At 39.8% G+C, this 23927-nt stretch overlaps 4 protein-coding genes across 6 annotated transcripts in view; 2 read left to right on the top strand and 2 right to left on the bottom strand.

The window, feature by feature from the left end:
• The window catches only part of LOC119520029 (immunity-related GTPase family M protein 1-like), a 379546-nt gene that overhangs the window by 190835 nt on the left and 164784 nt on the right, over positions 1-23927 (bottom strand). The window lies entirely within an intron of this gene.
• LOC119520038 (immunity-related GTPase family M protein-like) overlaps positions 1-23927 on the top strand; it is a 215708-nt gene that overhangs the window by 142168 nt on the left and 49613 nt on the right. The window lies entirely within an intron of this gene.
• The window catches only part of LOC119520025 (T-cell-specific guanine nucleotide triphosphate-binding protein 2-like), a 212247-nt gene that overhangs the window by 168193 nt on the left and 20127 nt on the right, over positions 1-23927 (bottom strand). Inside the window, exon 2 of one of the 2 annotated variants that reach the window (XM_037817780.1) lies at positions 18644-21784. The exons of the other annotated variant lie outside the window; for it this stretch is intronic. Within the exon in view, the coding sequence (XP_037673708.1) occupies positions 20441-21763 (1323 nt within the window). The 5' untranslated portion in view covers positions 21764-21784 and the 3' untranslated portion in view covers positions 18644-20440. Of the gene's footprint in view, positions 1-18643; positions 21785-23927 lie in introns of those variants that run through there. 2 annotated transcript variants of the gene reach the window in all.
• LOC119519752 (T-cell-specific guanine nucleotide triphosphate-binding protein 2-like) lies at positions 325-2383 on the top strand. Its single transcript, XM_037817496.1, has 2 exons — positions 325-329; positions 1381-2383. The coding sequence occupies exons 1-2, from the start codon at positions 325-327 to the stop codon at positions 2381-2383; spliced, it is 1008 nt and encodes a 335-aa protein (XP_037673424.1).

The raw sequence follows: 23927 nt of genomic DNA, 5'->3' as shown, positions 1-23927 counted from the left end.
AAATTTTCCTTTAAGGAAGTGGAGGTTGTGGGGGATGATTCAACATTCCCCTGATTAGAAGAAGTCTGCTGGTGGACCCTGAGACACAATTCTCTGCATATAAATATATTTTGAGTCTACAGTTTCCTGATATAAACTTTCTTACCAATCCTGAATGAATTTGAGGCTTCATCAATATAATAATGTCTTGGAATTTATTCAGTATAATAATGTATCTATATTTTGAAGGTTTCCTGTATTTAGTAGAGAAAATTAAATTTCTATTGACTTCCTGGAACACTAAGTATCATGAATTTTAAATTCCATCCAATACTTATCCTTGAAATGAGGTAAGCAGATACTAAGCCACTATGGTCCAATTAAATGCTACATAATTTATGTACTTGTTTATCTCTATTTTAAAATGATATCTTAGAGGGCATGACATTGGTGATCTTGTCTTTGCTTCCCAGCCCTCCATCAAGGCACACCCAGCCTGGATGTTGTGAAGGACATGGAAAACGAGCTGTCTGGAAGTCTTTTGTGTTTACTAACATTCTGGCCGATCCATTCTACCTGCAGACTGGAAAGGTACTGGCTCTGTGCTGAGCTGTCAAGAAAATATAGAGACAGTCTTTATTAGCTTCCTGTTTTTCTATAAGATATTACCAAATGATTAATAGTTTAACACAATTTTTTTCTTATTCTTGCTTCATTGTATATTTTTGGAGCTCAGAAGAGCAAAATGGGTCTTAAGGAGCTTAAATCAAAGTGATATCAGGGCTGGTACCTTCCGGTGACCCTAGGGGACAACCATTTCCTTCAGATTTAGTTGGGTGTGCATTTTTCCATTTACCATACTGTCTTAGGCTGTATGAGTCCTGGAATATAGAAATCATCAGCAGAGAGAATGGATAGTGTCTTCTAGAGCACTGGAATCTAAAGTACTTGGAGAAATGAATTCATCATGGTAACAAGGATCAGTGTGATATAACGGGTGTGGCTTTTTGAGACCTGTGCATTCCCCCAGTCAACCCTGTGTTTCCATTGTGCTGTGCCATTCAACTTACCTTCTTCTTCTCTTTCCTATTCCCCAGACCTGCTACAGTCAACTTCCATGGATCAGTTCATATCAGACTTCCTGTCAGGAGAGAATACTCCACAGTTGGCTTCCAATTTTCTTCCTTACTATTCCACATTAATCAGTAAAGCAGGAAGCATCCTTTCTGAGGAAACTCTCACCAGCATTCAAAAAGCCCTTCAGAGGGGGAAGATGGAAGACATAGTTGGGGTAATTCAGAAATCACTTGAATTAGCAGAGAATGCTTCCCTGGATGTGGCTGTGATTGGGGAGTCTGGGACTGGGAAGTCCAGTTTCATCAATGCCCTGTGAGGACTTAGTCCTGAAGAGGAGGGTTCCGCAAGTGTGGGTGCTGTGGAGACCACTCTGAAGAAAACTCCGTATAAGCATCCAAAATATTCAAACGTGACCTTCTGGGACCTTCCTGGAACTGGGACCCCTAATTTTTTTCCAGAAACATATTTAGAAAAGGTAGAATTTGCTAACTATGACTTCTTCATCATCATTTCTTCCTCACGGTTCAAGTTAAATGAAGCTGTGCTGGCCCAGAAAATCAAGGAGAAAGGGAAGAATTTCTACCTTGTTAGGAGCAAAGTAGACAGTGATTTATACAATGAAGAGAAAAGCAGACCGAGGTCCTTCAAAAAGGACAGAGTCCTCCAGCATATTCGAGACAACTGCCTGGAAAACCTCAGTGACATTGGAGTGTCTGAGCCCCGCATCTTCTTGATCTCCAACTTTGACCGGACTGACTTTGATTTTCCAAGCCTGGAGGAGACTCTGCTGAAGGAGCTCCCTGCACACAAGCGTCACACCTTTGCCCTCCTGCTGCCCAGTCTGTCTGAAGCTGCCATTGAGCTGAAGAGAGATTTCATTAAGGAGAAGATCTGGCTGGAAGCCCTGAAGTCTGCAGCTTTGGCCTTATTCTCCTTCATGCCCATGATCAGTGGCTTTGATTTACCAGAGCAGGAGAAGTGCTTGCACCTTTACCAAAGCTATTTTGGTCTGGATGATAAATCACTCAGTGAGATTGCTGAGAACCTGGGCATATCTGTGCAGGACATCAAGAGCTCCATGAAGTCCTTGAATTTTTGGTTACTTGTGAAGGATGACAGCATAGCAGCAAATGCCCTGCAATGTGTTGAATCCTACTGCTCCAAGAGTGGAGGCATCCCATCTACTGTCTTCCAGTTGTTTAAAACCTACTTTATACAGTTGAAATTCCTCAATGCAGTGGCTGATGATGCTAAACTTCTCTTGCAGAAAACTTTGCAGTGCTGCAGTGGGAGAGAATGTGGTGAATGTGGTGTCACTTCTAAGTGAAGAACAAATAGATCTCCAGGTCCTGTGTTTTCTGTGGGTGGGTGGGTGCATGGGTGGGTTTCTTCTTCCTCCCAAATCCCAGATCAGATCTTCCCTAAGGCAAAAAGGTTCTGTCTAGTGGAGAAAATCCATTGTTCTACATTGATTACCTCACTCTTGTTGCACAGGGAATTTTACTGCGCCTGTATTCTGCAATCCCTGTCCCATTTTCTTTGAATGATGACTGTAATGCACAACATAGTTTTAATTTATCTTCACATGCTATGCAGTAGTCTGAATTTGCATTATTTACTCATATAATAAACATTTTGGTACTAATCAAGATGGCTGCTATCTATTGACCGTTTATCAGTTATTGTTTGTGTTTACCAAAGCTGCTGGAATACAATATACCATAAATGGGATACTTATTTTAAAATGAGGATATAGTAAGTTACAAATTACAGTTCTTAGGCCATGAAAATGTCGAAATTAAGGCAACAAGAGGAGGATACCTTCTCCGAAGAAAGTCAGCCGGCATCTGGGACACCTTCAAATGGGAAAGCATATGGCCTGCATCTACTGATCCTTCTCTCTGGGTTCTGCTGCCTTTAGCTTTTGGTTTCATTTGCTCTCTTGGCTCCTCCAGTTTTTGTGGGCCCTTGCTTCTTTCACTGGGATTTTTCTCCCTGAGCTCTTTCCAAATGTCTATGCATTTTTCCCTCTCATACAGGACTCCCGAAAAAGATTAAGACCCACCTTGAGGGGCCTGGGTCACATCTCAATTGAAATAACCTAATCAAAAGTTCCCACCCACAATAGGTCTGCACCCACAAGAAGGGATTAAAAGAACATGGCCTTTTTGGAGTACAAAACAGCACCAAACCAGCAGTTAGTTTTCCATTTTATCATCTCAATAGCATCCTCAGCAAAATAAAGAGAAAATCCACATTGGGAACACGGCTTAGTGAAAAATAAAAAATGTATTGTATAGAAATGCAGCAGGTCCAGGAGAGAGAAAGTTGACAAGAAGGAGAGAACTGATATTTCGTGACATATTTCCAAATTCATTTGAAGAAACAGAGGGATATAAACTAAGTCACAGTTTATATTTCTGGGAATTTCTCAGCACTGGTTTGGATGAAGGAACTGGGTTCCACAAGGGTCAGAAGATATGAGACAGGGAAAGAGAATTAGGAAAGAAGTTTGAAAGCAAAGATGGAATGGAACTGGTAAATGAGGAAAATTAGAGTGTCTTTTTGCTCCCACTCAACTTCTTTAGTTCAAATCCCTGAAAGAGGACCCAGATGACTCTTTGAGTCTGATGTGGGTAAATGAGGATAGATAATGACACAGTGTCACAATAGCAAGAACATACCTTCACTGATGGAAGGTACATGGCAACAGAAACACCTCTGTCAGCTAGGAAGGCACATGGCTGGCATCTGCTGGTCCTTTGTTCCTGGTTTGTGTTTCAAAATGGCTTTCTCCAAAATGTCTCTGGGATTCTCTCTCTCTTAGCTTCTCTAAGCTCTCTGCTTGGTTCTCCTGGGTCTTTCTCTCTTAGCATCTGGGAGTCTTGTCTTAGCTTCTCTAGGGCAAACTCTGGGCTTCATCTCTTGGCTTAGCATCTCCAAACATCCTTCTGTCTGCATCTCCAAGCATCTCCAAGCATCTGGGTCTGTGTTGGCTCTTCTCCCAAGGGCATACTCTGGATTACATATCTTAGCTTCTCTCCAAAATGTCTCTCTCAGCTTCTCTGAGCTCTTCCTTTCTGTGAGCTCTCTTAAAGGATTCCAGAGATCTAATTAAGACCCACCCAGAATGGGTGGTGCCACATGTCCATGAAAATAATTTAATCCCATGTCTCAACCACTGTGGGTTAAGTCACTTCTCCCTGGAAACAATCAAAATTTCTACGAAACAATATTGGATTAGTAGGGCAGGGTTCTTCAGGGGTCCATACCAGTTTCAAAATGGCACACCTGGTGTGTGAGAACAAACTCCAATTAGCAAAGATGCCCCTAAAAGTGTGAGGAGAAATGGAGGGTCTGGAGGGAGGGGACAGAGCTATGGGGTATCCATTAACCAAGACTTGTGAATTCAGCTCACCCATGTGCATAAGCAACCTCAGGCCCCAGAACCAGGAAAGTCAGTACCCCAGAACCTCTGTCCTCTCTGAAGGGACTTTTGAAGCTCCTCCAGGAGGTGTGGGAAGAGCATCCACCACTTCAGACTTCAGGGGTCATCTTTTCTCCTTTAGCAATCCTCACCCCATTGTCTGAGGCCCTTCTAATGGTAATATCATCTCACCGTGCCTTAAACTTTCTTTTCACCAAGTAACATCTCCTGTGAACACACCTCCTTCAGGACTTTAGTTTTGGGGCCAGCGTTGTAAGACCACCACAGAGTTGATGTTGATAAGAAAGGAAAGGATGCCTCACACTTACCCTTTGATGCTTCATTCTAAAGGCATATTGCAATTTTCCTCCACCTGTGACAGTGGTCAAAACAGGCTCTGTTCTGTCTTCTGGCCAATTTTGGGGCCATAAAATGACAACTTGTGACCTCTGCACTAGGACATTGCTATAGCAGATGATGTGACAGTAAATGTCCAGCCCACAGTTCACCTGGGCATCTCCATCTCCTTCCCATTTCTTCAGTCTTCCATCAACATGGCAACAGACAAATGATATCACATAATAGGAGCCATTCTCAAGAAAGGGGGCATTGATTTTCTTGGGAGTGTAGCTCATCCTGGATAATTGCAATGACAGGTAAATTTTACTGAATGCTAATTGTATGCCAAGCTAATGTTACCTCATTTGACTCTCATAATTTGCCAAGCAGTGGGCACTTTTATGGCCCCTTATACACAAATTGAGCCCAAATTGTGAAGTCATGTGCCCAAAGCCACAGAGCTGGGAAATGGGCAAAATGGGATTGGACTCTAAACCTACTCTCCTTAATCTCTTGCACTTTCTGGCTTCTTCTCTTGGGGCCCCTCCCAAACATTATCCAGAAGGCACTAGAAGGCCCTAGTCTGGAACATCTTGACCTCAAAGGCATGCACAACTCAGATGCTTCCCTAGAGCAATGAGAATTCCTAAGTCAAATACAAAAGACATCAAAGATGTACTAAAATGAGAATGAAATAATATGATGAATTGCTACTCTACCAAATGATGAATAAAATGCTTACCAAGGAATTTTATCATGAGGGTGTTATGACCACGGTCTTTGGTCTTTGGCCCAGAATTTTCATTCATTCATTCATTCATTCACCAATAGTCATTCAACATTAATCCACAACATGTTAACATCTTGGGCTCCTTCAGCCACATTCAGCCCATCACTTTAGCATCTTCCGATCGAGTATAATGAATATAGCAGGGAAGAAAGAAACCCAGTGTCTGTCTGCAATGAGCTCTCATAAATGGGGGGTGGGGGGTTTGAAAGGTGGTATAGTGTCATTTAGTGCTCAGCATTATGAAGAAAAATATTATAGTGGAAATTAGGGTATGTCATATTGGTGAAGAGGGAACATTCCCTGAAGAATGGCCAGTTACAGATGTTGTGAGTGTGGGACCCTGTGCATAAATGTGGGAAAATCATCCAAGGTAGAGAGAACAGCACAAGACCCTAAAATGGAAAGGAGCTGGTGTGTCCAGTGACCAGCTCCTGGGCCCCAGGGCATGAATAGAGCGAGCAATGGGAGAGGAATAAAAAGTCCTTGAACCTGAAGGCATTCCTAGGAAGAGTATAGCTGAGCAAGGGTGAACTTTACAATCAGGCTCTTAGTCCCAGCCAATGCCTGTGAACAGAAAGTGAAAACGCTCCAGGCTATAACGTGAGATGGAGGCTGAGGTTCTACCCTCCTATAACAGCAAACTCTGATGCACTATCCTCTTTGACCTCTTTGACCTTTCCTCTTCTCTATCCTTAGTGCCCTAAACACTCACATCCATGGGTCAGTTATCTTCGCCCACACCCTCTCTCATGGTTTGGCCTCCAGCATTTTTTACATTATTTTTTAACTTTATTATTATTTTTAGTACAAAAGTAATGCATGGATAGATTCTTTTTGTTGTTTAAAGGATTCTTATTTGTCAAAAGCAAAATGTCACCACCTACCTCATAATGACCTCCAATTCCATTCCTCTAGAGGTAACTACTGTTGACATTTATGTAAGAATTCTTTTTAAAAAGTTTTTCCTTCTTTTGTTCTTTTTCTTTACAATCACTCCCACTCATCCCCCAGCACTGAGTGGAGCTGCACATTGCCCTGTGCGGTGGCTCTGACAACCCAGGATAGGGTGCACCAGTTATAATGGTTATTATTTGCTGTGCCCTGCAGTACGTTCTCAAAATTAATGACTGAATACATAACTGCAGAGTCATCATTTGGCATTCCTGATATTTCCTTGGGAATGCCACATTTTGTTCTTTTTACACTAGTATTGCTTGATGGACATCTTTCTTAATCTGTATCTGTCAAGTCTCTGAAACGTTTAGATACAAGAGCAGTTCACTGAGTCCAAGAAGAAAAAGAGAAATAGAGATCTGAGGGAAATTTTTGGTTCTCCTACTTTGCAATATAGGTGAGTTCCATGGCAGGAATGTATTGCAAGAGTCGCCATCACCCAATACTTCAGAATATCTGGGGCTTAAATGTGAAAGTGTGGGAAGCATGAGAAAGGGATATAAGAACAAAAGAAGAAGAAACCATAGACAAAGATCAAGCGGGAGAATACAATAATAGGTAAAAGTTAAAAAAAGGAAGTGATAATTAAGGACTAGTAGAAGAGGACAACAAGGGGCAGCTGGGCCTTCAGGTGAAGGGCGTTCCGCTTGCATGGTGCGACTTCTTGTTCTGTAATGCTTAGTTGTGTTGGGTTTTGGACACATTATTACTCTGTCGTCTGATGGTTAGCTGTTAAGTAGTGATGATAATTCATCATAGATCTCATGGGATGTTTAAAGTACATAACTAATAAGCACATTTTGAAAGATCACTAAATATTTTCCATTATTATTCCTCATCTTGGTTTTTTTATTCCATTCTATGGTGAGCAATAGTTTCCAAGAAGATGGAGTCCAAGTGGAAAATGCATGCAATGGAGAAAGAGTGAATGCCTTTTTATGACTGAATTCATATTTAAGGGTTTTGTGAATTCTGATGAACACCCTGATGGTCAATTAAAGTAATTAATATATGGGGCAGTTTCTGGGGCTACTTTGAGAGAAGCTATGGGCAGGATGAGTTTACCAGTTCTAGATCCACTCTTCCTGCTGCTTTGAGTTGCCATTCCTAGGAACACAGGAAGACTGATGTAGAAAACAAAACTTTAGATTTTATTGTTGTCATGTTCCTAATGGGCACCACGGGAGCCTGAGAATGAGTATGTGATTCGGGACAATATGAAGACACTGTGAACAGTCTTACATGGGGATGAGAATAAAAATATATTCTCCCCTTACAAAGATCACAATCATTCCCTGGTCAAATTTCCCTATTATCATCAGAAACAGAGATGTTATTGTGGAGGCACAGTCTGCGTCATTCATTTAACCATTGTTTGCTGAGTGTTCTTTTAAAAAAATATTTACTATCTGATACACACACACACACACACACACACACACACATTGAGAGGCTTCTCCAGGTCTTCAGAAAAGAGTGGAGAACAAGACAGACAAAGCCCCAGCCCTCCTCATGGTGGACACTGAAATCTGATTTAATAAAAATCAGGAGGCCTGTAGACTGCATTGACTGACCTTGGCCTTCCTCTGATCAGTGAATCAAAGTAGCCTAATTGAGAGATGCTACTTCCCCATAGATGCCAGTTGAACTAAGAAATAAAATCTTAATGCCAACCAATAAAAAAAAAAAAAAAGACAACTTTAAAAGGGGTTTCCCACAGGAAAACAGACCAAATAAGACAATGCAGCCTTGACAGTCAATAAGAACAGTTCCTTGTTTGTTTCTGCATTTGCCCAATGTAAGCTTCCCCTTTCCACTCCCTCAGTGGAGATCCTTACCATTTTGATTTGGCTCTGCCTGATTTGAGAATCCTTTGTTACCCAAATAAACTGATAAAAGTTTTAATTGCCTCAGTTTGCCTTCAACAGAATAAACCAGAGGATAATGGTGATAAATTAGTAGTTACATCATAATATGTCTTGATGTGGTATGACCTCATAAAGTCTCTCTCCTTCTTGGAGAAGCACTAGTGTCTGGGGGTCTGGAGTCTGCTTGGGAAACACTTTCTGACTTAAGTCTGGCCCTGCTACATATGAGGGGGGATGTGAAAATTAGACAAGTTACTCATCTGCTTAAGTTGCAATTTTATCAAACCTCATAAATTCTTGTTATATGAGGTTTAAATTAAAATGGAATATTAAGTAGAAAGCATGTTAGTTGTTATTACTTAAAAAATACTGTTGCTTAAATGACAGGAGTTTGAAATAATCATTTTTGTTTTCAGCTACCCCATTTATGGGAGAGATCAACCCACATGATCTGGGAATGAAATCTGAAAGGAGTTAGGGGAGGTGGGGGAACCTGTTCTTTCCATACAGACCCATCTTTCTGCCTTGAATTGATACCCCTGTGTCCACTCTGAGGTGGGGAAATGTCCTCTGCTAACATCTGACTGATTGGAGAGAGACAGAATCAGTGACAGACTAAAATAAGAGGTAGAATTGAAGCTGTAATCTTTCTTGGTCCCCAGCTTGGACCTCTTCATTTCATAATTCACCCAAGAATGACTGGTTTCTCTGGAAAAAAATGAGAAAACACTATACAAATTACAAGGAATTTTCTGTGATGTTGCATGAGATCATACATTAAATTCATCTTAAGGTAAAGAGCTAGTCATCTTATTATCCTTATTGCCCAGAACCATGCCTTCCCCACCCCCCTGAATTGTATGTTCACATTCTTGTATCAACTCTTTAACATTATTAGCTTTTCTCTTGAAGTTTTCTTTTCTATGATGAACTATTTAACTGTCTTTAGGCTTTATAGTTTTGAAAATATAGCAGGCACTTGACAAAGGACAAACCACATGAAGAGATGTTAAAAATAATTGGTAACAGGGAAACACTAATCAAGACAACAATGAGATAACGGTTCACACCCAATAAATTGGCAAAAATTTTCAAAGTTTAACAGGAGCAAGTATTGGAAGAAATGTGAACTGACTGAAACACTCATATATTGCTGTTGGAAGTACAAATTTGTGCAACCACTTTGGAAAACAGATGGGGATCATCTCATAAAGTGACCATTCACACTCCCTATGATGTCACTTTTCCTCCTGTTTTGCAAATGTACAGGTAAAAGAATGTTCCAAGCAGCACTGCTCACAAAAGAAGAAATATCTGGAAACAAAGCAAATGTCCATCAACAGGAATATAGATGAAATGCTGCAGTACGTGGAGCCAGTGGGATATAAAAAGTAGTTACATGAATAAAAAGCAGTGTTATGCTGACATATGGAGGGAAATCTTCAAAATATTACATGAAAAAATACCCAAACATCACATAACACATTGTGTAAAACAGGAAAAACTGCAATTGGAAGAATAATACAGAGTGCCCTCTGATTATTTCATTTCTAAAATAACTAATTAAATATATATTTGAATAAATAAAGTCATGCATGGAGTAATGATGAGACTCAGTCGTGCATCAAGGATTGCAATTGACTAATACTATCAGGTCGTTTTCATTTAATTTCCAATCACAGGGGAATAAATAAAAGAAAATGTCTGATACCAACTGCTGCCTGGGATGAGAAAAATATGTAGAACCACATACAGCATCCTAGTTAGGAAGCGGAACTCAGGCATGGTAACTTGAAGATCCGTGTTTCCAATATCCACCACTGCGAAGTAAGACTTTTGAACTGACAATAGTGTCCCTGACTCTCAACAGGATGTGGAGGCTAAATGGAGACAATCTCAGCACCTCTAGACAGGCGTGTGTGTGTCTACACGTTTGAGGGCATGGATTTGCAGGATTGCAGGGAGAGTTCACCTGCTTTCTCACAAAATAAGCCTGCAACTCTATTCCTAAACACATGAATAAACCTTACCCTTAGATGATGGACTTATTCCAAATGAAATGAAATTCATTATAGTCTTAAATGACCTTAAGATATGCATACTCAAGGCCCTCAGGGGTAAACAAAGTAAAAAAATGCAAAAAGACTAAAACAGAGGGAGACAAAAGAAAGGACACATAAATATTAAAGCAAAACTAATTGGAAATTTTGGAATTCAAACACATAATTGCTTAAAATGAAGACCAATAAATCTATATAGGATACATTGTAGTCTGGAAATAGTAGAAAACAATTTAGTAAACTAGAAGATTATTCTGAGGTATTAATTCTGATCTAGCACAGAAGGACAAGGAGATAGCATATAGTTGAGTCACAGAGAACAGATTTGGAGACTCCAAAATATGTTTAACAAAAATTCCAGAAGGATGGAATCAACATTTCAATCTGTGATGGCTGAGAATCTTTCAGAAGAGAAGAGAAAAATACTCAGATGAAAAGTGCACTATAAATACTGAAAAGGATAAGTAAAATAAGCCCATATCTGGGGACTTCATAGTGAAAATAGAGAGTGTCAATGATTTGTTCTGTATCTTCAAAGCCATTAGAGCGAAGAGACAGATTACGCGTAGTACATGGTTAGACTGGAAGCAGTTTTCTTCATCATGATAAAGCCAGCAAAGGATAGCTTCAGAGCTGTCAGTGAACATAACTGTAAATCTAGGGTTTTACACCCAGCCATCAATTTTGTAAAAGTGATAGCACGGTGACTAAATTTTCAGGCATTCAAAGTATTGGCAAGTTTACAACCTCTAGACCCTGATTGCTGAAATATTATTAAAGAATTTAATTCAGCAAAAGAAAAATTATTCCAGTGTGAAGATGTGGGATTTGAAGAGCACAAATGTGAGCAGAAATTGAAAAGCATGGTCAGAAATTAAACTATTGTCTGAAAAAAATAGCTTTATCACATAAAAGTGAATCCAAATCTCCAGTCATCAATACATTCCTGGTCTACCAGATGACTGGGACAGGAGGAGCTAAGCTGTGGGAGAGCCATGCTGCTGTGGGAGCCTTGAGGGAATGTGGGACCATGAGGAGAGGATCTGGGTCTGGATCAGGGAACAGAACTGGTGACAGATCTGGGCAGCGAGAGCAGCCATGGTCTGGTGATTTTGAAGAGGAGCCTCAACTGTAAAGATAAAAACATCTGCATTCCTTTATGTGAGGTGTGACAATAATGGAGTTCCCTTATGCATGAAGTCTTAAACCCCTCAAAGTCATCCAGGAGGTTTTAAGTCAACTTCATCTAAATTTCTGTTCATATGGATATTTTCACCTCCCATGAATCCTGAGTGTTCTTAATGACATCTAGAATTGTGAATACTTTCCAGAAAGTTTCAGTTGACTTTTCCCATATCCTTCAGGGAATCACTATCTATGCAGCTATAGTCTTACAAAATGTGTTTCTTAAATAATAAGACTTGAAATTAGAAATAAGTCTTTGATCCATGGATTTAGACTGGATGTTGCACAAGCACTGATGAAAAGAACATTCATTTTATTGTGTACCTCCATCAGAAATCTTGGGTGACAAGGTGCATTGTTGATAAGCCATAGTATTTTAAAATGAATTTTTTAGTCTGAGCAGTAGTCTTAACAGTGGGCTTAAAATATTTAATATGCTGCTGTCAACAGATTTGCTGTCAGGCAGGCTTTGTTGTTATACTTATAGGCAAATGAGATCTAGCATATTTGTTAAGGAATCTAGGATTTTCAGAATGGTAAATGAGCATTAGCTTCAAATTAATGCCATGACCTGAATTAGCTCTGAACAAGATTGTCAACCTCTCTTTTAAGCTTTGAAGCCAGGTATTGACTTCTCCTCTCTATATATGAAAATCCTAGATGGAATCTTTTTCCAGTAGAAGGCTCTTTCATCTACATTGAAAATCTGTTGTTTAGTGTAGCCACCTGTATCAATTTTCTTAGGCTGATCATCTGGATATCTTCCTGCAGCTGTACATCAGCACTTGCTGCTTCAACTTGAACTTTTAAGTTATGGAGACATTTTTCCTTAAACCTCATGAGCCAAGCTTTCCTAACTTCAAATTTTTCTTCTGCAGCTTCTGGAATTCTGTTATCCTTCACAAAATTGAAGATGGTTAAAACATTTCTCTAGATTAAACTATGGTTTGAATAAATGTGGCTCATTTGATCTATCCAGACCACTAAAAGTTTCTCCATATCAGTAACAAAACTGTTTCAATTTCCTAAGAGTCATGTGCAACTCTTCATTTTACTTGAACACTTACTTAAAGCCTGTTTATATCTAGGAAAATAATTAAACAAGAATGTAAAGACTTGAACATGAAAAAAATTTTTGTTTTAAAAAAATTGAAGAAAAACTAAGTAAAGGGAAGGATATTCTATGTTCATGGATTGGAAGGCTAAATATTGTTACAATGTCAATTCTGCTCAAAGTGATTTATAGATTCAGTGCAATGCCAATCAAAATACCAACAGCTTTCTTTGCAGAAATTAAAAAGCCAATTATGAAATTCATATGGATGGGTAAGAGGCCTTGAATTGTCAAAATCATCTTAAAAAAGAACCAGTTGGTGAGTTCAATCTTACTGATTTTCAAACTTATTACAAACATACAGTAATCAAAACAGCCTGGTACTGTCACAGGGAGAGACATATAGACCAGTGGAATTGGGTTTAGAGTTCAAACAGCAGCCTTTATGTGTATGCCAAAATGAATTTTGAAAGGATTGCCAAGCCCAGTCAATGGAAAGCAACTGGTCTCTTCATCATGTAGTGCAGGGAAAACTGGATATACACAAGCACAGGAATAAATGTGTACCCAATGAATCAAAGAACTAAATATAAGAACCAAAATTATCTGGACCTGGAAGAAAACATGGAAAAAACATCTGTAGAACCTTCTCTTAGGCAATGGAATGTTTGACTTTATACAAAAAAGCAAGAGAAAGAAAAGAAAAAAAAATGGATAAATGCTCTTCATCACTATTAAAGCATTCATGCATGAACAACTCTAAGAAAGTAGAAAAGTAACCTACAGAATGGGTAAAAATATGTGAAAACCATATATCTCCTAAAGTTTTAATGCAGAATATATAAACAACTCTTACAACACAACAAGGAAAAGGAACGCAGTCCATTCTTTTTCAGTGGACAACATACTTGAATAAACATTTCTCCAAAGAAGATATACAAATGTCAGGTAAGTTTGGATGTATTATGTGCCCCAAAACACCATTATTTTTGATGCAGTCTTGTGTGGGCAGGAAACATATTGGTGTTGATTGGTTTGGAGACTTTTGATTGGATGTTTCTGTGGAGATGTGATCCCTCAACAGTGGGTGAGATCTTTCATTGGATAGTTTCCATGGAGGTGTGGCTGTGCCCATTCAGAATGGGCCTTGATTAGTTTGCTGGAGCACTATCTAAGCTCAGACAGAAGGAGCAAGCTTGCTACAGCCAAGGCGGACACTTTGAAGAATGCACAGGAGCTGAGAGAGGAGCTGCAGATGAGAGACATTTAGGAGATAGCTGTTGAAAGCAGACTCTTGCTCCTAGGAAGATAAGAGAGGACAAACACCCCGAGAGTAACTGAGAGTGACATTTTTGAGGAGCTGCAACCTACAGAGGAACATCCTGGGAGAAAGCCATTTTGAAACCAGAACTTTGGAGCAGATGCCAGCCACATGCCTTCCCAGCTAACAGAGGTTTTCCAGACACCATTGGCCATCCTCCAGTGAAGGTACCCAATTGTTGATGACTTACCTTGGACACTTTATGGCCTTAAGACTGTAACTGTGTAACCAAATAAACTCCCTTTGTAAAAGCCAATCCATCTCTGGTGTTTTGCATAATGGCAGCATTAGCAAACTAGAACAGTAAGGATGGTGATAATGGTAGCCCCACATTGTGATTGTAATTGACACCATTATTTGCATATTTCAAAGTGGTTATAAAGGGATATTACAGGTCATATAAATGTTACCAAAATATTTTTTAAAGCTTAGAATATCCATCCAAAACATAAACTATATAATTAATAGTATAATAATTATAATAATGTTTCATCAATTTAACAAAGGTACAAAAATAATGTGAAGTGTTATATACAGGGAAAATTGTGCATGTGTATGGTGGCTTATAAGGGAACTATGTCCTTTCTGCTGTGATCTCAGCCACTCCACCCTTTCCACATTAGTGTATGATGTGTGACTTGTCACAGAAAGCCCTGAAGTGGCTGTTCCACACTGTTCCTGACTATTTACCAGGTGCTCTAGGGGAGCAACTAGATTCCATACCTCACCACTCTGCCATCTTGCCCTGCCTCCCCACTCCCTCAATTTTGAAGGAGAGTTTTGATGGATAAAGAATTCTTGGCTGGCAACTTTTCTCTTTCAGAATTTAAAATATGTCATATCACTGCCTTCTGGCCTACTTGTGCCTGCTGTGTAGTCCCTACTTATTCTTATGTTGTTTCCTTCATATATGGTGAATCGCTTCTCTCTTGCTGCTTTCAAAGCTTTCCCCTTCTTGTCAGTATTTGACAATTGATCCATATGTCCCAGAGAGGATTTATTTGGATTTATTCTATTTGGAGTTTTTTGGGCATCTTCGATTTGCATATTTATGTCATTAAGAAGGGTTGGGAACTTTTCTCTAACAATGTCTTTGAATGCTCTTCTTAGTCCTTTACTATTTATTCTCTTCACCTTCTGGAACACTAATGATTCTTATAATTCTGTGATTCATGTTGTCCATCATTTCCCTGAGATCCATTTCAAATTTTTCAATATTTTTCATCACTTGTTCTTTTGTGCTTTCATATTTCATTGTCTGTCTTATAGTTCACTAATTCTTTCCTTTGCTTCTTCAAATCTGCTGTTGTATGTCTCAGGTATATTTTTAATTTGATCAATAGTAACGTTTATTTCCATAAGATCTGCTATTTTTTATTTACCCTTTCAAATTTTTCTTTATGCTCTTCTAGGGTCTTATTGATGTGCTTTATGTCCTTAGCCATTAAATTGAATATATTTTGGAGATTTGTGTATTCTTCTTTGATTAATTGCTCCAAGTTTTGTGTCTCTCTGGCTTTTTAACTTGGTCTTTTGGATTGTCCATATCTTCTGGTTTCTTCATACATTTTAAAATTTTTTTGTTGTTTTTGGCCTCATGGTATTTGCTTATCTTGATAGGGTTATTTCAGGATATGCAGAGTTATTTGAACATTTATCTATAATTTGGCAGAGCTATGGCTTGGTGGAGTGCACTATCCCTGTCCTACCAGATGGCTCTCTTGAGGCACCTCTTACCTCAATCTAGTTCTCCCCCAACTTTGTTGATGCACTGAGCAGGGGTCCAAGCTTGGTGGAAATCCAATCAGTGCAGCAATTTTCCATGTGCACAGGGGACTGTCTCCCCTTTGCGAGGGGAGCAGGTCCTGCACAGTTGGACAGGGATTCCACTCATGGCACAGCGGTCCCAGCATTCCCCAGGGCTGCACGTGGACTACTGTCATGCTGCAGATATGCACATGTCACCTTCCAGCTCAAATGCCCCACGGTCCCTGTCCACTGAGTGCCCATGAGTCCCTGGGGTTGGGGAGGAATTCTTGACACTTGTATGTGTTGCCCTTGCCTTTTGGCTGTTCACAACATGGGGTTTCATTAAAAAACAAGACTGCTGAATCTTGAGTTCCCTCATGGGAGCTCTCAGGTATGGGACTGTGAAGGTTATCTCCTCCGCCAGCAGCTGAGATGGGCACAAGGAACATGTAAAGCTGCCCCCTTCCGTGCTTGTCTGTCAGCTGCAACCATCAGTCCCTGACATGGGGGCTCTTGGCCATGGGGCTATAAAGGGTTATCATCACAGCCAATCGCTGAGAATGGTGGGTGCATGGATCATGGAATGCTCATCATCTGGCTCCAGCCACCCATCCCCAGTGGCTTTCTGGGCTGAACACTCATCCAACATAAATTCAGTCTCTAGGTCTCTCCAGCAACTTCCTCACTATGTGGGGTAGAATTCCCTGCCTGGCCAGTGGCACCAGTGTTTTTCATGTTGAAGAATTTTTCTCTATTTCTCTTAATCTACCACCTTCCTGGAAGACTCAGGATTTCATTTTATATGCTGGAGATCAGTCTCTTAAAAGATATATGGCTTCCAAATATTTTCTCCATTTGTGTTGGCTGGCTCTTCACCTTTTTGACATGCTATATTGCACTTCAGAAGCTTTAGCAAACCAAAACGGGCTCTGTGTCCCTTAGCCGGTAGGCCAGCTGTGACTCGAGAGGCCTGGCGTGAGCGTTCTCAGAGAGACTGAGAAGTAGAGGAACCCAGGGTTGAAACAGCATTCACTGCCACGACACCAATGCAAGAACACACATAGCTATCAACCTAGAAGATGTGGGTAAGGAAAACATAATAATAGTGAGGATAAACCCACAGGTGAGTCCAGAAGTAAACACTCCAGCAGAATAATTGAAGGGGAATGGTCCACATCGGGCATGCCAGAATGACTATCACATTCCCAGCTTCATGTATCCAGGTCCAGTCCCTTGTTTAAAGGTGCACACTCTAGAATTTGTTGTGTGTTTGTGAGTACATAGAAAGAAAACAAAACAAAGAAACAAAAATGAGAAGAATTTAAGATACTATAGTTATAAAATGACACATCTGTAAACTGCATTATATTTTATAATACATCCTGGCAGGTTTAGTTTTCTTGACAAATGTAAGATTATTACTAATTTGATTATATAATGCAAAATCAAAAAAATCCTCTGAGATCCTAGAAACTCCACAAGCAGTAAACAGCAGAATGGGGCTGCAGATTTTTCTTTGCAATCCAGGTGCAGTGTTCTCTAGAACGTAAGGAACGACAAGTGCTAAACTGAGTGGGGACAGATAAACTATATGTCCTTGAAATCAACTAGGATGGAGAATCAACAAACCTCATATATCCTGTGGTGATATTTCATAACACATTCTCTGATGCACACATTTTCAACTATTCCAGTGGAGGCACTAGAGGAGGGTGAAAAAATTGGATGAATTTAAACATGTAAATGATGTTCATCAATTGCTTTATTTCTTCCTAAATTTGAGTAATGAACTATAAGAATCATTCACTGATCCAGCCACAGCCTAGTCTCCAAAAGGAGGGACCCTGATCCCCAGCCCATCCTCCTAAATGTTTCATTACCACAGTCCCTTACAGAAATGAGGTCCTGTGGGGCAGAGTTCAGCTCTAAATGTTCACACTGAGTTACCAGAACGTTCAGGTTAGTTTGACCTGCTCAGTCTAGATCATGGCATAGGATTCTTCCTCTGCTTTTGTCCTGTCCTGAAATATATTTCCAGTTACCCCAGGTGGGCATCACAGGGAGAAAGAGACTGAAAGAGAACTTTCATATTGGTTCCATGAAAGAACATATTTTAGGACAGGACTCAAGATCACCTGACTCCCGGATGACTTCTTGATGTGAAAGTGACCAAACATAGAGCAGTGAGGAAATACTCTCCCTAGAAAAGGTAAAGCTAAACTAGCATCTGCTGTTCTTGCCAACAACTAAGTCAATGCCAAGAAGAGAAATTTGAAGGTGTCATAATATAACAGGTCAGCTCTTTGAAAGCTAAGGCTTGGTAAGTGAAGGGAGCAAAGAGAAACAATTTAGCAACAAGTTTGGAGCATCCTCTATGACCCCAGAAGGTCATATTCTCCTGAATCCTGGTTCCAAAAGCAACCCGTCTGAATATTAACACAACAGGATAGCTGTGCAAATGCCAATTACAGTCTCATTTGGACACTGCATATTTCCAGCTCCTGTGGCTATAACTCAATTTTCTCACAAGTGTTTGCTTATTTCCTTCAGTCATTGCTGCTATACTTAAGGACATGGACGGAGAATTGGATGATGGGCATGGAATTTTGGGGTGGGATACAGAGAAGACACTGAGAAAGGATCGGTTGGTCAATATCATGAAACCTCATGGCTGGGCAGCACTGTGCTCCTGCTGGTCAGCCTCACAGGCATCAAGGAGCTTAAGGTTTTCAGTATGTGCAAGAAGTGGTTATTTTTATCCCTATTTTAGAAAACATGCTTGTGACTTTGTAAGACTTAATTCACTCACCCACACTCACACAGAAAGGAGGTAGAACACCTAGGATTCAAAACTAAAATTTTTATTTTTGTCATTTATTCAACAAATGTTTATTGAAGATATCTATATGTTAGATAACTTTTGCAGATGAGATGCAGAGGAAATAAAGCAAACACCCCAACTGACGTCATTTACTTGAAAGTCTAGTGAGGAAGAAAATACTTACTAAATCATTTCTAACAGGTGCTGGACATATATCAAGTAAGATAGGGACATAGGAAAAGGGAAAAAATTTATGCATATATATATGTATATATATGATATATATATCTAATAACTCTAACATAATTACTTCATTTGCTTGATCCTAATATAAATAATATAGTCAAAGAAAAGCAATGTCATTATCATTATTTTTTCAATACTGCTGCTGAAAAAGGTGTAAGGTTCCTTAAGAATAGTTTTTATCCTTGGTATATATTCTAACAGAAATTTACCTTCAAATTATATCAGTCTAAAACCTTGAAATGGTGTTTTGTTATGCCAATATTTTGCTTTCTATTGCTTGAACACTTATACAGCTACATAAAACATTTGCATATTTCCAAGGCAAATCCTACAAAATAAGTTGTACTAAGCAAAACCTAGTTTTCACCCCTGCCCCTTCACCCCATTCTATCCCATCCCCTATAGATGATTTCATTTTATTCTTCTGGTTTTGTCATTCTTTAAACATATGTGCAAATATTTACTCATAATCTTAACTTTATTAGCTGAGCAGTATTGTACTATATATATATCTCTATGCGTCTTGTGTTCAACACATAATAATTCCTGGTCACTCCATGATTAAATAGAAGATATTCCTCATTCTTTTCTACAGTTCACTAGCCAGCTATTGTGATATACCTCCTTCTATTGAAGAAAATTTTAATTGTTTACCGTCAGTTTCCATCTCAAGCAGGGCTGCAATGAACAGTTTAAGGGATATACATTTTTGTAATTTTTCTAGTGTTCTTTGGCATAGATTCTTCATAGTGGGATCATTTGGTAAAAGCATAAGTATATATATAATTTTCTTAGATATTGCCTTGTTTTCCACATTACGGGGTGTATCATTTCATATTTCCACCAGCATTATATACCTGTAACTATATTTATTAGATGTGTGATTGAGTATCTTACCATATGCTTAAGAAATTCTTGTATTTCTTTTTATTTCCACTCACTGTTATTACTTTATTTTATTTTATTCCCTAGCCTCTCAACTTAGGGAACAAATTATTCCAGTATGGAAATCCCTGGCATATGTTTGTTTCTTCTGCACTTGTCCTTCTCACAAAGTATCTCACATAAAAGGATTTCCTCAAAATTTCTCTTTCATTTCTTATGATACTATGCCAGTTCATTATCTTACATACTTATCAAATGAAATGTTAAGCCTACAAAGGAATGAGGACGATTATGTTCAACGTTTACTGTCTTATTAATGATCACAGTGCACATATTCACAAAAACACCACGAATGCCAAAAACACACTATGTACACATTCACTCAAAAATATTGATGAGGATCTACTGAGTGCACAATAACATTTCACTGGTATGTCTGTAATAAGTCCTAGGTATGAAAGAGCCATAACATAGACATTCTCTCCTCTTTGCATAAAATTTTGGATTCCTTTCCTTTATTTTCCCAAGAGGGTCCCCAAAGACGGATGCTTTAGAGCTGATTGCTCCTTTTCTCAAATAACAGTCATGGAGGAGGTGGTCCACTCTTGGCTGTGAGCTGGGACTGCGTCAAGCAAAGCTGACTCCACCTTTGCAGAACCAGTATCATGAAAACACGGAGGATAAGTCAGGGGAGAGCTGCTTCACTTTTCCCATTTTCACACTCAGCATCCAGAAGTGGTTTGGTTTTCTCAGAGGTAGCATCGATCCTAAAAATCTCTTCTTTTTTAAGGAGAACTTTAGCATCATCCACCACTGTGTCAAGGAAATAAGTTTGCCAATAGAACATTTTACCAAAGTAGAGGCCTGTGGCAATGAGGCCACCACTGACGGAGAAGATTTTCTCCACACATTTCAACAGTGTTTTCCCTAAGGTCTCCTCATCCTTCTGACCTGACAGCAAATTGGGAGACTTAATGTTTTCTGTGAGCTCTTCCAGTGACACATTCAAACTTTCAGCCATGTTTTTGAGGGATTCATCATCCAGCCCAAAGTGAGATCTATAGAGATTTAAGGTCTCCTTCAGTGTCTGCATTTCATCACCCTCTACACTCATGAAAGGGATGGTGGCCCATGCTCCAGCCTTCAGTGCCTCCAGCCAGATCTTCTGCTTCAGGGAATCCCTCTTCCTGTCAATGGCAGCCTCGGTAACACAGGGCAGGCACTGCACAAAGATATGGCGCTTCTGAGCTGGGAGATCCTTCAGAAGAGTGGTCTGCAACTTTGGGAAATCATAGTCAGACACATCAAAGCTGGAGATTAAGAAGACACAAGGATCAGTCACTTCAGCTTCCTCAAGATGTTCCAGACAGTCCTTTCTGATGTCTTGAAAGAGAGTATCCTTATTGAAAGTCTTCGGTTTACTCTTTTTTTCATTGTATATATCACTGTCTACCTTGGATCGAACAAAGTAGAAATTCTTATTCATTTTTTTAATTGCTTTGGCAAGTTGTGCATCATTCTCTTTGAACCGTGTAGTAGAAATGATAATAAAGAAATCATATTCACCAAATTTCATTTCCTTCAGGTACTTCCATGGTGGGAATCTGGTGGTTCCGATGCCAGGCAAGTCCCATATTGTCACATTGGAAATCTTCGGGTGTTTGTAGTCTCTTCTCTCCATGGTTGTCTCTACATACCCTACCTGGGCTGCATCTTTCCCTTCATGGTCCACACCCCTCAGGGCATTGATAAAACTGGATTTCCCTGACCCAGACTCTCCTGTCACAGCAATGTTTATTGGGGCATTCTCAATCTCTTTCAATGCATCACAGATCACAGAAATTGTCTTTTGAACATCTCCTTTCTCAAGAAGTGATTGGATTGAAGTGATGGTTTCTGAAGAGAGGATTTTGCTTTCTATCTTGTAATTCTTAAAAAAGTCTTGAAAGCTGGAGGCCAAGTCATGAGCATAGGATTGTTCAGGGGTGGAGGAAGGTGACTGACCCATGTCCTTGAGCACCAGAAGGACCTAGAGGGGGGAGGAAAGAGCAATGGTCAAAGAGGTGAGAATGCAAAGATGCTATGAGGTTTGAACCCTCCCACATTATAGATAGCAGCATCTTCCCTTTATAACGATGTGCATTTCCTGGACTTCTGAACTGTATATAGTTTACCCTTGGCCAGACTTTTCCCTTATCTTCGAATGCCCTCCTCCCTGAAGAGCTTCTGCACCATTCAGGACTAATTTGGAGGCCTGATTATCCTATCAAAACTCGTAACCATGCTATTTTTTATTTTATCATGTTTTAGTTTTCTTTATCTTTTTTTTAAATTCCGTTTTATTGAGATATATTCACATACCGTAAATCATCCATGGTGTACAATCAACTGTTCAAAATAATACTTGTTGCAAAATAATATTTGTGAAATTCTAAAAAGGGAACACAACTTATTAAAAAAATTAATGAAAGCACCACTCGCCACCACACTCCTTCCCACCTGTTACGTAAATCTTCCCACAAAAATCGTCTTAACATTTGACTGCCTCTAATTTTCCCAGTAATAGGCCCTGTTTCTTATTCAAAGCAGTGAAATAGAGATGTGTCGGCATTTTACTTCACACATGAAATTCTATATATTGTGTCTTTGTTACAGAATAAAATTTTACAATGTTTTTCTTTTCCTAGAAAGTGTGGTGGCTCAAGTAACAGGGTGCTCCTCTTGCAGAATATTAATAGGTTCCATGTAACCATGTTATAAAAATTAATGCTGCACTGTACACATGGACTTGCTAGGAGTCAGCAACTCTCCTGAGGTCCTACACATCACCTATCACCAGCCTGTATAGACAAGTGGACAGGATCTGGTGGATATGTAGGCAGGTAATTAATGCAGTAACGTGTCAGAGAGCCTTGGGTTTCTGCAGCTGAGACAGGAAGCCTTGGGTGAGGGCAAAGAGGCCCATTAAAAGGACGGAGAAAGCACATGCAACAGCAGAAGCAATAGCACCCAGTCCTTATATTGAGCCTGTTATATGTAGACCAATGTGCTAAGCACTGCGTGAGAACAAAGGGGTAGAAACCATAATTCCTAACGTTGAATGGCTAGCAGGCTGTTTGCACGGTGCCTTGCTACTCAAAGTGTGAAACAGCAGCATCAGTATCAGTGGGGAGCTTGTTAGAAATGCTGAATCTCAGGCCCCCAGCTCAGACCCACTGAACCAGAATCTGCATTTTAACAAGATCCCCAGGGGATGCTGTTGCACATTAAAGTTTGAGAAGCAATGTACCATGAGGTTCCAGATCCGATCATGTCAGAATTCCATGCTGGGCGCATCCTAACTTCCCATCCTGAAATCTCACCACTCCTTACCAGCCTTGGAACCCTACACTCTAGCCTCTTGAGGACAGATACCTTGTCCTTCAGTCCATCTTCGAGGCTTTCCTCATGCAAAGCCCTAACCAGCCTCTCTGCCTGTCAGAAACTCCTCATCTTCAACCTGTGGATCTCCTTTTTGAAACCTGACCCAATCTCCCAATCAGAAATGTCATTACTATTCATTGCCACTGCCTGATTTTATTATCTTTAAGGCATTTGCATATAGCTTAATGGTTAGAGGGATGGACTTTAGAGCCAGCTCATCCTGAGTTGAGCCCCACTTGTACCATTTTTGATCTGTGGTAGATTGGATCATTGTTTTCAATTTTTCACACCCTTCTTTTATAAGAATTACACATCCACAAGCTCCTTCTATGTGATTTTACAGACTTTCCCAGTTCTTTGAAGATACAATAATTTCCTTTCCATTCATGTTGGTCTTGCCGTGTGACTTGAATTGGTTAATGGGATGTGGGTGAAAGTGACAGGGTGTGGGTTCTGAGCCTAGGCTTTAAGAGGCTTTAGGAGGCATCATGTGCTTTTATTGTCCCCTGTGCTTCTGCCATCACAAGAGCAGAATCTGCTCGAGGTTAGCTGCTGGTCCAAGGAGACTGAGAGACACGTGAAACAGACTCGGACACAGCCTTCAGCCAAGCCAATTTGACCCACATCTTGAAGCAGAATTTCCCCAGCAGACCCATAGAAGTAAGATTAAAAAAAAAAAAAGAAAAAAAAAAAGGCTTATTATGGTATGCCACTTAGTTTAGCAGTGGTTGGCTGCACAGCATAATTTG

The sequence above is a fragment of the Choloepus didactylus genome, chromosome 24, assembly GCF_015220235.1.
Source record: "Choloepus didactylus isolate mChoDid1 chromosome 24, mChoDid1.pri, whole genome shotgun sequence".
NCBI classification, from domain to species: Eukaryota; Metazoa; Chordata; class Mammalia; order Pilosa; family Megalonychidae; genus Choloepus; species Choloepus didactylus.
The sequence above is the reverse complement of the archived record's forward strand: the minus strand, read 5'-3'. Positions and strand labels throughout refer to the sequence as shown.